The sequence below is a fragment of the Arvicola amphibius genome, chromosome 5 (genome assembly GCF_903992535.2).
Source record: "Arvicola amphibius chromosome 5, mArvAmp1.2, whole genome shotgun sequence".
Taxonomy (NCBI): Eukaryota; Metazoa; Chordata; class Mammalia; order Rodentia; family Cricetidae; genus Arvicola; species Arvicola amphibius.
This window is the reverse complement of record NC_052051.1, coordinates 15,467,966-15,482,967: the sequence shown is the minus strand read 5'-3', so window position 1 is coordinate 15,482,967 and position 15,002 is coordinate 15,467,966. Positions and strand designations below refer to the sequence as shown.

General features: G+C 47.9%; 1 protein-coding gene across 1 annotated transcript; it reads right to left on the bottom strand.

Annotated features, from left to right (window-relative positions):
* Positions 1 to 238: 238 nt before the first annotated feature.
* On the bottom strand, positions 239 to 694 carry Gtsf1l (gametocyte specific factor 1 like). Its single transcript, XM_042055118.1, has one exon. It carries the CDS (start codon positions 692 to 694, stop codon positions 239 to 241), a length of 456 nt encoding a protein of 151 aa, XP_041911052.1.
* Positions 695 to 15,002: the final 14,308 nt, after the last annotated feature.

Below are 15,002 nucleotides of genomic sequence, written 5' to 3'. Positions count from 1 at the left end.
GATATGGAGTTACTTGATCAAAGCCTGTGTGTGATGATCATTTTCATAGTTCCTGTCAAAGTGTTCCCCATGGAAGTTGGGTCAACTTACATTCATCTCACCTTTGTTATAAATCCCACCTCTACCGCAGACTTCCTAAGCTCTTTTGGAACAATCAACAGCAGGGCCAGTTACTTTGCAGGTTTTTTATTTTGAGATTCGCGTCTATCCACGCATTTTGAGAGCCCTCTTCTTCCTGCTAGAGGTTTGCCCTCCTGGTCCTGGCTCGAGGATCCTCTGGGGTTTGGTCTCCTCTCTGTGACTCTTGTGTGTCACTTTCACAAACAAGTTTTTGGGGAACAAAACTCTTAAGCACGAACATTGGGTGAGAGTTGGCACCGTCAACATTCCATATATCAGGGTTGGAAAGCCAACGGACCGGTAGTGTGTCCTCAGTCTGCGGCTCTGGGAGACTAATGTGAAGAGGGCTCAGCGTGTCCTCTTCCTCCAGGGAGCTTCGGCTGACACAAGTAGCTTCATGTTCAGCCAGCTTTCTGATGGGGACCACGTGGCAAGCATTGTATTTACAGCTGGCCATCTTTTTGGCTTTCTTGGGGTTCTTCTTCCTGCATGATGCCAGGTGGTACTGGAGTCTGCTGAGTGGGATTCGGTGGTGAGGGTTGTAAGGACAGATTTCAATGGATTCTGGCTCCATGGGGACTCGACTCGAAGCCAAGTTGTCTTGCTCTCCAAAGTATAAATGGCACACCTCTCAAGGAAAAGCCTTTTTGTAAGAGCGTACTGTCTTCTGCCAAGCTTTGGCTCTTGGGACTCTGGAGTGAAATTCTTCCTCTTCAAGTTCTGTCAGCAACAGCTATGCAGAGAAAGCCAGCAAACGGCTGTAAGAGAAGGTAATTCAAGCAGATACAAGAGCCCAAAACAGTAGCTTCCAAGGAGGTGAAGTTAGCAGGCTATACAACCCTTTGACTCGAAGGGCTGTTACCTTGTGTTGTCAAGGGACAGAATGGGTGGTCACAATGGGTAGCTTATGACATCAGGAAAAGACTGTCCGTTGCTTGGGGGAGTGGCCTCGAGGAAAGTTGCTATTCAAATTTGTTTATGGCAGGAACATTGCCATTGCATCTTCTGACTTCATTAGTATAATTAAACCCAGTATATACTTTGGTTTACATTAACTAACTTTGCGTTATCTTTCAAAAAAAAATTTACATGTATTTATTTGTATGCAGTGGCATGTAGTGACATAATTGTGGAGGTGGGAGAACTACTTTCAGAGAGGACTTGGTTTTCTTCCTCCACGTGAGTTCTGGGCTCGAACTCAGGTTATCAGGTTTAGTAACAAGCACTTTTATCTAATGAGCCTTCTTACCAGTCCTCCTGCCTGCCTCCTTTCCTTCCTTGTCTCCGCCTCCCTCATAATCCCCCACCCTGCTCTCTTCCTCCCCTCTTTTGAGACCAGGTTTCATGTAGCTCAGGTTGGCCTGGATCTTGATATGTAGATGAGGATGACCTCTACCTTGTGTGCTGGGATTATAGACGTGTGCTGCTGTAGCCAGTTTACATGGTGCTGGGGACCAAACCCGGGGCCTCATGCTTTTGTGGCAAGCAGACTACTGTACCCTTATTTTTGCTCTCTTTGGTTCATTTTTTTTCTTCTCCTCCCACCCCACAATCTGTGTACCTACAATCTATCTCTACTAGGTCACTTCTTCATGTAGGCAGTCTCTAATTTTAAATCCTCTTGCCTCAGCCTCCTAAGTGCTACAGTCTCCGGGGTGTGCAACACACTTGGCACCAGCTCTTATTTTAAGTACAGAGTGTTGACGAAATACTTCCACCCTTCCTCACTTTGTACACTTTCTGATTGCTTAATAATTGCAAATTGAAATATCCAATTAAAAAAATAGATTTCTTTTTTTGTGTGTGTGTTCCCTGCATGTGTGTAAGTACACTGCGTGTGTGCCTGGTGCCCTCACAATCATCTCTAAGGCTAGTTCTAAGGGATCTGATGCCCTCTTCTGGCCCCCGTGGATTCCTGCGTGCTTGTGTGCTTCTCTCTTTTTAATATTTATTTATTTATTATGTGTACAATATTCTGTCTGTGTGTATGCCTGCAGGCCAGAAGAGGGCACCAGACCCCATTACAGATGGTTGTGAGCCACCATGTGGTTGCTGGGAATTGAACTCAGGACCTTTGGAAGAGCAGGCAATGCTCTTAACCTCTGAGCCATCTCTCCAACCCGCTTGTGTGCTTCTCAAAGGAGCCAGAGAAGCAAAGACATACCCAAGGAAGGGGGAGCACTCCTGAAGGGGTAATCCTGATTTAACCGCCTCCTTGGCCTTTGCTGCTGTTGTCATTTGGTATCTGTGCGGTTTCTCCCTTCCCTCCACCCCCGTGCCTCTCCTCAAATCTGTACCTTTTTTGCTATTCTGGCTCCCATTGCATCTTATACCACTTGGGGAATTACTGTCCTTCTGATTCAAGTTCAACTTCCTGACCTCTGTTAACATACTGTTCTGTCTCTGTTGGCTCAACAACACCCTTGTTTCACCTTTTCTTCCCTTAAGGATTTATTTTGGGGGCTGGAGAGATGACCCAGAGGGTAAGAGTACTTGCTGCTCTTCCAGAGGTCCCGAGTTCAATTCCCAGCAACCACATGGTGGCTCACAACCATCTGTAATGTAATGAGACCTGGTGCCTTCCTTGCCAGCAGTACATTGTATGCTTAATAAATAAATTTTTAAAAGAGGATTTATTTTGTTTATGTGTGTCTATGTGAGCATATGCCGCATGTATGTGGGAAGGTGTCAGGAGGTTGTGAGCCCCTGATGTGGGTGCTAGAAATGAACCCAGGTTCTTTGAATGAGCTGTAGGTGCTCTTAGTTGCTAAACCAGTTCTCTAGTCCCACCTTTATTTTTTTTAAAAAAGATTTATTTGATTATGTGTATAAGTGTTTTGTTTTGCTTGCATTATGTGTGTACTTGGTGCTCTCAGAGGTCAGAGAAGTAACAGGCAGTCATGATCCTCCATGTGGGTTCTGGGAATCGAACCTGGGTCTTCTTGTAAGAGCAACAAATGCTCTTAACCACTGAGCCAACTTTCAGCGACCTCCTCCCCCTTATTCTTGAATAGTGTTTTCACTGACTGTAGTGTGTTTCCTCCTCTTTTCACTTGAGCTGAGTCCGGGTGTTTTCATCATTCTACTCATGGAGTTGAGAGTCTAGATAAGATACTCATGCCTGTGTGTGTGTGTGTGTGTGTGTGTGTGTGTGTGTGTATGTGTACTCATGTGTGTGTGTGCATGAATGTGGAGGCCAGATAACTATCTCAGAGATTTTCTACAGAAATGTTGCCTATCTCCTTTGAGAAAGGGTCCTTCGCTGGGCCAGAAACTCACCAGTTAGACTAGACTGGCTGGTCAGCTAGTCTCCACCTCCCAGCTCTGGGATTGTACACAGGTGCCACTATGTCCAGCAGCATTTTCCCCTGGGTTCTGGGGCCTGAACTAGGCTCCTTGTGCTCCCCCAGGTTCACGCCATCAACTAGAGTGCTAACACTCTGTATTTATCCGGCACCTTGAACCTGTGTGGGACTAGCTTGTGCTGGTTTTGGAAACCATCCCTCCTCTCCTCCGCTGCCTCTGCCTCACTCTCTCTCCCCTCTGAGGACCCTGGTGCTGTACTCACTGGAATGCACAGTATCTCGTGCCCTCTTCCACACGTGTCCTGTGTGATAAACTAGAATTTCTTTAGGTCTATGCTTTAGCTCACTGTTTCTTCTGTAGTAACAGGGCCCTGTAGTGACAAACCCCCTGCTGTTTCTTTTATGGGAGTGTGCTGTACATGCGTGTACATGTTTGTGTGTGTGCATGTGTGAGCAGAGGCTACTGAATGACATTGGGTGTCTTCTTTTTTTCTTCCTTCCTTTTTTTTTTTTTTTTTTTTGGTTTTTGAGAGAAGATAGCTGTGGGGCCTGTCCTGGAATTAGCTCTTGTAGACCAGGCTGACCTCAAGCTCACAGAGATCCACCCGTCTCTGCTTCCTGAGTGCGGGATTAAAGGTGTGCACCAATATCGCCTGGCTGACATTGGGTGTCTTTTATGAGACTGTGCTGTACATGAATGTACAAGTTTGGTGTGTGCATGTGTGAGCAGAGGCTACTGGACGACATTGGGTGTCTTCTTCAGTCACTCACCACCATGTTTTTTTAAGTGAGACAGGATCTCTCACTGAGTCTGGTACTCTCTGGGTTTTTTTAAAGTTTTTTTTTTTAAAAAAGGTTTTTAACATTTTTAAAAATTTCATAAATATGGGTGTACTGCCTGTATGTATGTCTATATACAATGTTCATGCAGTGCCCATGGAGGCTAGACAAGAGCTTTGGATACCTAGGATTGAAGTTGTGAGCCATTGTGTTGGTGCTAGGAATTGAACCAGGGTCTCCTGGAAGAGCAATCGGTGCTCTTAACCACTGAGAATGCCCCTCACTCCGTCATAGACTCAGATATCTAAACAGTTGGTTCCCATTGGTGACAGTGGGGTGTGTACTGGCTGGTTTTATGTTAACTTGACACAAGCTAGAGTCATCAGAGAGAAAGGAGCCTCAGTTGAGGGAATGCTTCCAGAGATCCAGCTGTAAGGCATTTTCTCATTTAGTGATCAATGGGGGAGGGCCCGGCCCCTTATGGGTAGTGTCATCTCTGGGCTGGTGATCCTGGGTTCTATAAGAAAGCAGGTTGAGCAAGTCGTGGGAAGCAAGTCAGTAAGCAGCACCCCTCTGTGGCTTCTGCGTCAGCTCCTGCCTCCAAGATCCTGCCCTGGCTTCCTTCAGTGATGAATAGTGTCATGGAAGTGTAAGGTGATAAACCCTTTCCTCCCCAACTTGCTTTTTGGTCAAGGTGCTTCATTGTAGTAATAGAAATCCTGAGACAGGGTATGTGGTTATTTAAATGAGAATGTTCCCCTATAAGATCAGATGTTTGAATACTTAGTTCCTAGTTGGTGGCACTGTTTGTGTAGGTTTAGAAGGGGTGGCTTTGCTTCTGGTCATGGTGGTTTTTTAAAAAAATTATTTATGTATTTTTTATGTGTATAGGTGCTCCATCTGCATATACGTCTGCATGCCCGAAGAGGGCATCAGATCCCGTTATAGACGGGATGTCAGCCACCATGTGGTTGGTTGCTGGGAATTGAACTCAGGACCGCTGGAAGAGCAGCCAGAGCTCTTCACTGCTGAGTCATCTCTCCAGCCTTGGCATGGTGTTTTTTTTTTCACTACCACACCAAAGAAGTTGATATACAATTGTCCCCTCCATCCCAACAGGAGACAACCCCCAACTTTTTCTGTGGGTGCTGGGACCCAAACTCACGACTCATGCTTGTGCAGCAAGCACTTTACCCACTGAGCCATCTCCCTAGCCCCTCCCCACTGGTTCATAATTCGGGTGTTTAGAGTTTGTGCTTCTAGGGTTCTGGCTGTTTTTAAGTCTGTAACACTGCCTGGAATACTTTCTTGCTCTATGCAGACAGATATGTTGAGGTTTGCCATTTCATTTTTTTAAAGCTTGAAAAGCTGAGTTGATTAAAAACCACATTTGAAGCCCACTGGACCTGTTTATGCAGGTTCATTTTGGTTTGAGGGAGGGAGGGTCCTATTATGTAGCTCAAGCTAGCCTTGAACTGGCAATTCTGCCTCAGCCACCTGAGCATTGGGAGTATAGATGTGTGCCACCATTCGCAGCTAACTAGTTTTATTTAGTAGCTTAGCATTCATTGTCTTTGGAAAATTCTTTGGAGGGCAAATTCTGTCGCTCTGAATATAGATGTGTCTTTCTTTGAAGAAACTTGCCACATAAGAGAGACCGAGCCCTGGACTACCTCCACCCAAGTCACAGCCTCCTTAGCTGAGCATGCCTCCGTACCGCGTGGATACGGGCCTAAGGGCTGGCCTGCAAATATGGCTCTTGGCCTTGCCTTTCTTTATCCTGCATCTCTGCTGCTACCCTGGGAAACCTTTCAGAGTCTCCTTGGGTGGAATAGAAGGGTTCAGATGCATCTCTGTGTACATGGAGCTGGAGCTCTTGTTACCCTGGAGACATGACGCAGTGATTAAGGGCACTCAGTAGTCTTGCAGAGAATGCAAGTTTGGTCCCCAGCACTCATATCAGGCACTCACAACGGCCTGTAATTCCAGTTTCAGGAGATCTGATGCCTTCACATAAGCCTTGAACTTCTTACAGGATCCAAGTGTCGGTAGAAAGACCATATTCTTGAGGGGTCATATTCCAAATCATAGATAAGTAGAGAAGTAAATTACAGTTATTCTATATTAATGTGTTCATCTATCACAATTCTAAATAGTAACTACAGGAGCTTCTCTTTATGGGCTTGATCTTATTTTAGACCAAATCTCTGCTTGTTACTTTTTCCCCAGAAGGGGGTGGGGCATGGCTATGTTCTAGGATCTGTGTTTTCAGGTCAGGCCTCCACAAACTCTGACCTGTGGCCTGAGTCCAAATCTGCTCTTGTAAATAAAGTATGAAACCTTGAAACCTCACCATTCCTACTTGTTTATATTCTGTCTACTGGTCGCTGTGACTTTGAGTAGTTCTAAGAGTCCAGGCATTTGCCAGCTGACCCATTCTAGAGCTTGCTGGTTGGGAAAGAACTCGCTTTCATTATCAGTAATGGACCAGAAGTCAGACTAATGGCTCAGGTTTAAATCCTCCTGGCTGCTAACTTCTGTGACCTGGGCAGGAGGCAAGTATGCGTGTGTGTATATGATGTACTCATGGTACCTTGAATTTTTTAACCTTTGCCAGTATTTTTTTTTCAGTAAATTTAGTAGTTTTCTTTGTGTTGGACTTTGTGATGATTATTAATATTGTCAACTTGACAGGATCTAGAATCATCTAAGAGCCTACCTGAGTATGGGCTATACTATCCCACGGGCTAGCCTCACAGAGTGGATAAAAAGGAGACTCAGTCTGTGCAATAGTGCTCATCTCTCCCTGCTTTCTGAGTGCAGATGTAATGTGACCACCGCATCCTTCACCCTGACAGACTGTATCCCCATAAACTGTGAGCCAAAAATGAACTTCTTTCCTTAGGTTGCTTTACCGGGCACCTTTGTTACACCATGAAATAACTAACTGATACATTTAAATGTAGTATCCTTCTTTATAGGCCATTTTAAATGACATTTACCTATATCTTTCCTAACCTTGGCCCTGGAGTTCAGCTCCTACAGGGTCTTGGCATCACTGGCTCTCGCTCCATTGTTAGAGCTGACATGCCATTGAGCATGGTGTCCTGTCTTTACCTCTTATGGGCGGAGGGCACAGCAACATGACTTCTACTGGCCTCATAGAAAGATGTGGGAGTGGAAACCCAGGCTTAGACACAGGAGTCCAAAGAAGGTAGCTTTCGCAGCTGTGCCACATCATTATCCTTGTGGGCACCATCAGGACGGGCAGGGTCAGGCTGTAGTAAGTTCAGCAGTGAAAAGTAGTCTGTAAAGCATGCTGTGTAGTGGTAAAGCACCATGCCGTGTTGAGGCAGGTGCCTGGGATAGGGCTTCAAGGGGATCTTTTTGTTGCTCTCGAGAGGGCCTTACGCTGATGGAGCCCTCTGGAGCAGGTCATGCTCCTGTCCAAAAAGAGAAGGAGCACATGGTGAACAGCATGTGATGAATAATGCACTAGCTGTGTGTGTTATATGTGTGCAATGTATGCACTGTGTGAGCAGGTGCAGAGGCTCAAGGAGGCATCAGGGGTTTGTCCTATAATGCTCTGCCGTATTCCTTCAAGACACATCTTTCACTGAACCCAGAGCTAGGCTGGTACCCAGCTTGCCCCAGAGACCCTCTCATCTCTGCTCCCCACAGTGCTGGAGCTATAGTTTGTATATGGTCACACTTGACTTTCTGCATGGGTGCTGGGGATTCAAACCCAGGCCCTCATGCTTGAGCAGCAAGTGTTCTTACCCACTGAGCCATCTCCCTAGCCCCTTGGCCTGGCTTTTAAAGCTGCCACCAGGAAATAATAAATTCCACTCCTATTGACCTTTCACTGTTCAAAGTATGGTAGTTCCAGGGGTCTAGGAGATCCCATACTTGCAGGTGCCAAGCCTGGAAGAGAACAGAACTTCATGCACAGTCCTGAGGCCTTCCCTCGTCTCCCTGCTTCAGTACGCATTTCCTTTTCTCCCAACATGGAACATACTCCCACCCCTGCTAGGGAGAAAACCCAGGTCCTGTCTCAGAGTATGGGCTTCTTGCATGGGCAGGACCATGCCTCGGGTGGAGTTCTAGTGTTCCCTGTGTGCAGGGAGTGAGGAAACACCCCATGGAAAGTTCTGCTTTGTTCTGCTTAGAATGGATCTTGGTCAACTGTGACATCCTATCACTTGTGACAGACGCCCTTTTCGTGAAGCCTGCAGCCCAGTTCAAGAGGAGCCATGGCACTGCAGGGCATCAGCAACTGCTTTGGATCTTGCGCCACACAACCCAGAAGGTGCCTTTTCATGATAGGGGATCCAGGGTGCAGTTCTCGGACTCCTGAAAGGCCACATGTGGAGACAGCAGCGGCAGCACTCCATTCACCCCGGAAACCACATCATAGGATGTAGGCTCTTAGGGCGTTTAATGGCCAAGCACACATTAGCACAGCAGGCAGATGCTAAGTCCATTAGTGACAAAAGGAGATCAGAGTGCTGGTGCTTCTGAAAGATGTCTTGAGTGGTCCTCCAGCCCGCAGCATCTTCTCTGAGCCTGGGACCTGAGAGGTCGCTCACCATGGTAACCTGAGCAGAGAGAAGGATGTATGCACACCTGTTTGGATAGTGCTTCTCAGGCCTGTCCACATAGATAGCATCCATAATGCAAGTGAGAGTCGATCTGCTCTCTGCCCTGCATCTCTTCCCAAGGGACGCCACGGAGAGTTGGAAACCTAGGCACCGAGCGTGGAAGGCTACAGCCTGTGCAGAAACAGCTTTCCAGAAATGAAAACCCGTGTGTCAGGAAGGAGGAGGGGAGGGAGTATCATTAACACAGCCATGAAGTTGTCATCCTGTGTGGCTGCTTAAAGGTTGCCCCATGCTCCCACCCATGACACCCAGCCACCCCCACCCCACCTGGCTCTGCAAGTAACATTAGTAAACCTCATTGGTTCCCCCTGGGGAACTGAACTTTGGTTTGTCATTGTAACCTTAGGAGGAATTGGGTGGATGTTGCCTAGCTCCCACCAGGGTGGAAATTCTGTACCCCCTTTTTCTAATCACAGGCTCAGTCACATAGCAGTCCTGTAACTCCAGCCTTTGCAGTTCTGAGACAAGCAGGCAGCAGCTATCAGCCAGGGGAGGGAGGAGCCAAATGCCTCCCACTCACCCGAGCCTCTGATGAATGCTAAGTGCACACTCACACTCATGGTGGACCACAGTGATTTATTTCTTGCACTAACAACTGTTTTATTTTTGATTCTGTGTCTGAGCGGTCTCTGCGCATATGTAAGTACGGATGGCCCTGGAGGTGCAGAAGAGAGCTTGGGGTCCTTTGTTGTTGAGCCACCAGAGTTGTGAGCCTCTAGAAACGGATCTGAGTCTTCTGTGAGACCAGCGTGTGCTCTTGACTGCTGAGCCACCTCTCCACCCCCAATATTCTCAAAACCGTACCCTGTTCCGAGCACTAAATCACTTTCACGTTTCTCATGCTGTGCGCTCTCTCTCTCTCTCTCTCTCTCTCTCTCTCTCTCTCTCTCTCTCTCTCTCTCTCTCTCTCTCTCTCCTCTCTCTCTTCCCTCTCTCTCTCTCTCCTCTCTCTCTCTCTCCTCTCTCTCCTCTCCTCTCTGCTCCTTTACAACCTGGGGCCCTCACAACTCTACAAGAAGCTGCATGTGAGACCAGTCCGATTCTTCCGTGTTCTGCCTCGTGGATTTTTAGCTTTGTTTTGCTTTCCTCCCCAGGTTTACCTCACTGCTTGTTCCCTCTCTTGGGTTAGAGGCTTCGTTACTTTCTTTCTTCCTTGTTTAATGACAAAGCCTCACAGAGAGATGGGAACCAATGGTTTGGTTACATCCCCCAAGTTTCTCTACCTGAGTTTCAGCCCCCATTATGTTCTGAATAGCCTATAATTGCTGTTTTCTTCCTTTTGATTTGAGTGATTAGGAAACAAGTTTCCAAGTGATTGTTTTTCTGTTTTCCTTTTTGTTTGACATTTCTGCCTTTATTGCCTCGCAGATAATGTAGCCCTGCAAACAATGGTTTCTCAGAGGCTCCAAGGTTTTGCAGCCCAGAACCTTATCCTTGTTGGTCACTTTGAACCCAGGAAGCCACTGCTTATTTTTGTTTGCAACATGGGGATGTCTATGTTTTAATTTTTAGAATGGCCTTAAATTATTTATTTAATGTGTGGGCACACATGAAGCCTCTGCTCTCTCTTTCCACCATGTGGGTCCTGGAGATTGAAGTCAGGTTGTTAGGCGTTGTGCCAGGAACCATGAACCGTCTTGCTGGGCTTGTTTTTAAATGTTCATAGTCCTCATTTTGTTTTCAGTTTACCCCCCCTTCTCCGTTTGTCTCTCTTCCATTATGGCAAATGAAATTTTTTTTCCCATGTACTGTGGGAACTCAAGTTGCTATTTTTTGCTGTTGTTTCTGTGGTGCTTGGTTTCAAACTGAGAACATAGATTGCTGGGCAAGAGCTACCGTACAGCGTAACTGCATACCCAGTCCTCGAGGTTCTCTTTCACAGCCCGTTATTTTCATAAATACATTTAATCAAGGTGGCACACAAATAGGAGGGGCGAAAAGATGGTGGTACTCTGTTCTGATTATGCTCTGTTCGTGAAGAAAGGTCATTGCAGCATCAGAGACTGAAAAAAGGAGGTCTGAGGGACACCCCCTAAACTCCCCCCCCCCCCCCCGCGCGGACATGGCGATAAGGACGTCACTAGCCAGTAGGCGGCGCTCGTGGCTGGCGTCAATTTGGGAAGCCCGCTGCTGTTATGCAGCGGCGCACCACGAGAGGGCAGCACTTCCCTGGCCTCTGTTGCCAGGTGGCCTCTGTTGTGGGCGGGAGATCAGCCCTCCCCAATAGGGAGGGGTTCGTTCAGTGGGACAGATGCTTAAAGATCTTCTGACTGGCGTCTGGGACACATCTCCCTTCAAAATTACTTGGACATCTGATAGTGGTAGTGTGTGTGTGTGTGTGTGTGTGTGTGTGTGTGTGTGTAAGGGGGCAGGAGCTAAATTCATTCAGTCAGTGTCTTGGAAGCTGCAAGTGGGCAGAGTGGACAGCTTGGGGGTTTGGATAGCAAAGTCTTGACAGTTTGGAAAACAGTACTTCAGGGGCCAGGGGAGGTGAGCTGAATCCTCAGGGCCCAGGTCAGTAGAACTTGTGTGTGTGTGTGTGTGTGTGTGTGTGTGTGTTTGTGTGCGTGGGGGGGGGCAGATGAGTAAGGTTGTATGGGTGTGTATATATGTGTTTGTGTGGGTGTGGGCCTGTGAGTGAGGAGGCCAGAGGCTGAGGTCAGTTGTCTTCTTATACCCCTGGGTGATTGTGTTTGACTGAGCCCATCTCCCCAGCCCCATCAAACCCCTTCACATCCTTTCTAGCTGTGGTGGACAAGATACAGCCTTCCTGCCCATCTCAAACCCATATTTCTGTGTGTCTAGGAACCATAAAATAGCAAAGATGCATTTAATGTGAAATTGGAATCTGCAGCAACTGCCTTGAAGGTGCTGCTTGCTACAGGGAAACTATGTAACTGAAAGTTATGATCAGACTGAGATCCGCTAGGCACTCAGAGCGTTTCAGAAATGGAAATCTCACATGCAAAGGCCCTGAGATAGGAGTGAGCTTGTTTTATGCAGGAAAGTGCAAGCAGGCAGTGTGGCAGGGGCAGGAGAAAGTGGACAGCGGCTGGAGCTGAGTAGCCGCTGGGGGCTGGGATCCTTCAGAATATCAAAAGGAGGCAAAATGTCTGTCTTGTAAAGAGGATTTGGAGCCTTGTGGACTTGAAGCATTGTGGTGCTCAGCCCACAGAATGGAAGCGGGAATGGGATGTGGCAGAGTTGGGGGGTACATCTAGGAAGCAGCGTAGCTAAAGACCAAACCAGGGGCGGCAGAAGGCAGGTGCAGGACCAGCTGGCAGCGTTCTCTAAGCAGGGCGAAGGCTACGGTTTGGTGTCCGTCTCTCACCGGGAACAGAGTGCAACTGGAGAACATATTGTTTTCTTTAACTAGGCCACGATGACTAATTATTAGACTCACTTCAAAAGGTTACTTTGCACAGGCATGCGATTGGAGGGGGGGAGAGTTGGAACCCCAATTCATTCCGAAACCCCGGTAGAGAGAACTCGTGTGTGGTTTCTGAGCACAATGACTGTGAACATTCTCTTTAACTCAGCTGTGGCCACGGGCGTGACACAAAAACAGAGCTCTGCATCAGCTCCCTGGAGCATCTGGGGCAGCACACGGCAGAGCTGTGAGATCTCTGCCCGGCTGGACAGGGATGTGACTGGGAGCCAGCGTTGGGGAGGTGGGGTACCAGACCTGGAGCCAGGGAGCTGTTGCTAGGTGTGGCTTTGTCCCATAGCAACCACATCCATCTGGCCCAGGTCATCTAACCTTCAAAGGCCTCTCCAGTTTTGTTGCTCAGTGACATTCACGAAGGGTCATAGGACATCTGGATGGCTCCTTCAGCTTTCTGGACTGTTGTTTCTTTCGGTCCCATTAGTGTTCTCTCAGGGACTGCTTCAGGCTATATGCCATCCCTTTCTTTGAAATCTAGTGACTTTAATTCCTGTAGTCCGGACCACCTCACGGAGACAAACCTGCTTCCTTCCCTAGAGGGGTGGGCCAGTGGTCTGTTCTGGTGATGTGTGAAGCCATTGTGGTCCAGTGTGAGGGTTCAAGCCCCAGTGCTCCCATATAGGAATGTACAAGCACAATTGATCTAACCAGGGGATGCAGCTAGTCTGATTCCCTATAGGCACAAGGTATCCTGGAGGCCCCTGACCCCCTCAGCTTTGCTTCCTCCCTACGGGACTGGCAAAGGAATGTTCATGATGTTAGTGTCAGGGCCCAAGATGAACTGGAGGTCTCTAAGGGTCAGGCGCCATGTCAAACACTTAGCCAACTATGGCCACATTTCTTCCTCCCTTGACGGTGTGAAGGTGACAGTCATTCCTGCCCAAGGAACAGAGAGGCTCAGACAGTTTTCCAAGGCCACATAGTAAGCAGGGTGGAGATGGCCCCTCTGCTCAAGCCTGGCTACGCCTGCCCCCTCCCCAGCCTTGCAGACAGACTCCACCTTCTCATTTAGTGTTCACAACAGCACAGTAGCGAGGAAGTCAACGAGCACCAAGTGGTAGGGACTGCTTGCTGGAAAATTATAGTTATTTATGTGCACATACCCATGAACACATGTATGTCATGGCACATGCTGGGAGGCCAGAGGACAGCTTTTGAGAGTCTGTCCACTCCCTCTACCATGCAGATCTCAGGGATTGGACTTAGGTCGTTAGGCTGGGCAGCAGTTGTCTTTACTTGCTGAGTCATTTTGCTGGCCTGTCGGAGGCTTCTTCACAAAGCAGAAGGGAGACTGGCACCCTCCCCTGGCCCCTCGGCCTTGTCTGGAAGGCAGGAGGTCTCACTGCCCACCTGGCTGCATTAACTTTGAGCGTGCCTCCTCCTGCAGCAGGGCTCCATGGTAGGCTACTTCCTGTCTTCACAGGGAGTGGCAAACCCCTGGTGTAGGGCTCTGGCCACATGCAGCATGTCGCTGTGGTAGTCTTGGAAGCACTTAGTTGCCAGAGCACCGGTCTTAGACCTGAGACAGGCTAGAGCCAGGCTAGAGCCAGGCTAGAGCCAGGCGTACTGGTGTTTTGGAAGACATTGCTTGTTGGTCAGAGGAAGGAGGACCCCACTCTGGTGCCTATTTTGAGCTGCCGGAGGATGCTGCCTGTCCGCCATCTGAGTCTGTGGTACTAAGTAGTGGCGTCTGGATGGAACCCTTTCCTCCAAATGGCAGGAGGGTCAGTTACCATATCAGAGGTTACATTTCCCAGCTGCTGCTTAGCCCTCAGATGAGAACAGGCTGAAACTGAACATGACCCAGGGTTCGTCACCATTGGTGATTTGCTTACGACCATCCCTGCATCACTTCACCGAGCATGCTCAATGTAAGTACAAGATTCTTGCTCCCAAGTAGGAGTGTGAAGATCCCTAGACGCACAAATTCAAATTTGCAGATTATTTTCCAAACCTGACCATTTTCCACAACCTTCTCACCACAGGAGAGTATAGTCTCAGCTCAGCTCAGGATGGAGGCCCCCAAGGGGCTTTTACTCTCTGTGTGTGTGTATATATATATGTGTGTGTGTGTTCATGGGTGTGTGTTTGTGTGTGTGCTCAAGGATGCATGTGTGTGTGTTCATGGGTGCATTTGTGTGTATTTATAAGTGCATGTGTGTGTGTATGTTCATGGTTGCATGTGTGTGTTCATGGATGCATGGGTGTGAATATGTGTTCATGGGTGCATGAGTGTGAATGTGTGTTCATGTGTGTGTATGTTCATGGGTGCATGTGTGTGTTCATGGATGCACGGGTGTGTGTGTTCATGGATGCATGGGTGTGAAGTGTGTTCATGGATGTGTGTGTGTGTCCATGGGTGCATGGGTATGTGGGATTCTTCCTCAATTGTTACTTAAACCTAATTAAAGAAGATTTATTTAAAAATTTATTTCTAATTTTGTGTGTGTGTGTGTGTGTGTGTGTGTGTGTGTGTGTGTGTGTATGATTGCATGCAGGGGCCAGGGAGGCTGAAGATGTTGGAGCTTCCTGCAGCTGAGGTTACTGGTGGTTGTAAGCTGCTAGGCCTGGGCACTAGGAACTGAACTCAGGTTCTCTGCAAATGATTTACTTTTACCCATGAGCCATCTCTCCATCCACTTCACCCTGTCTTTGGGTCTCTCGATGAACCTGGAGCTTTCTGATTTGGCT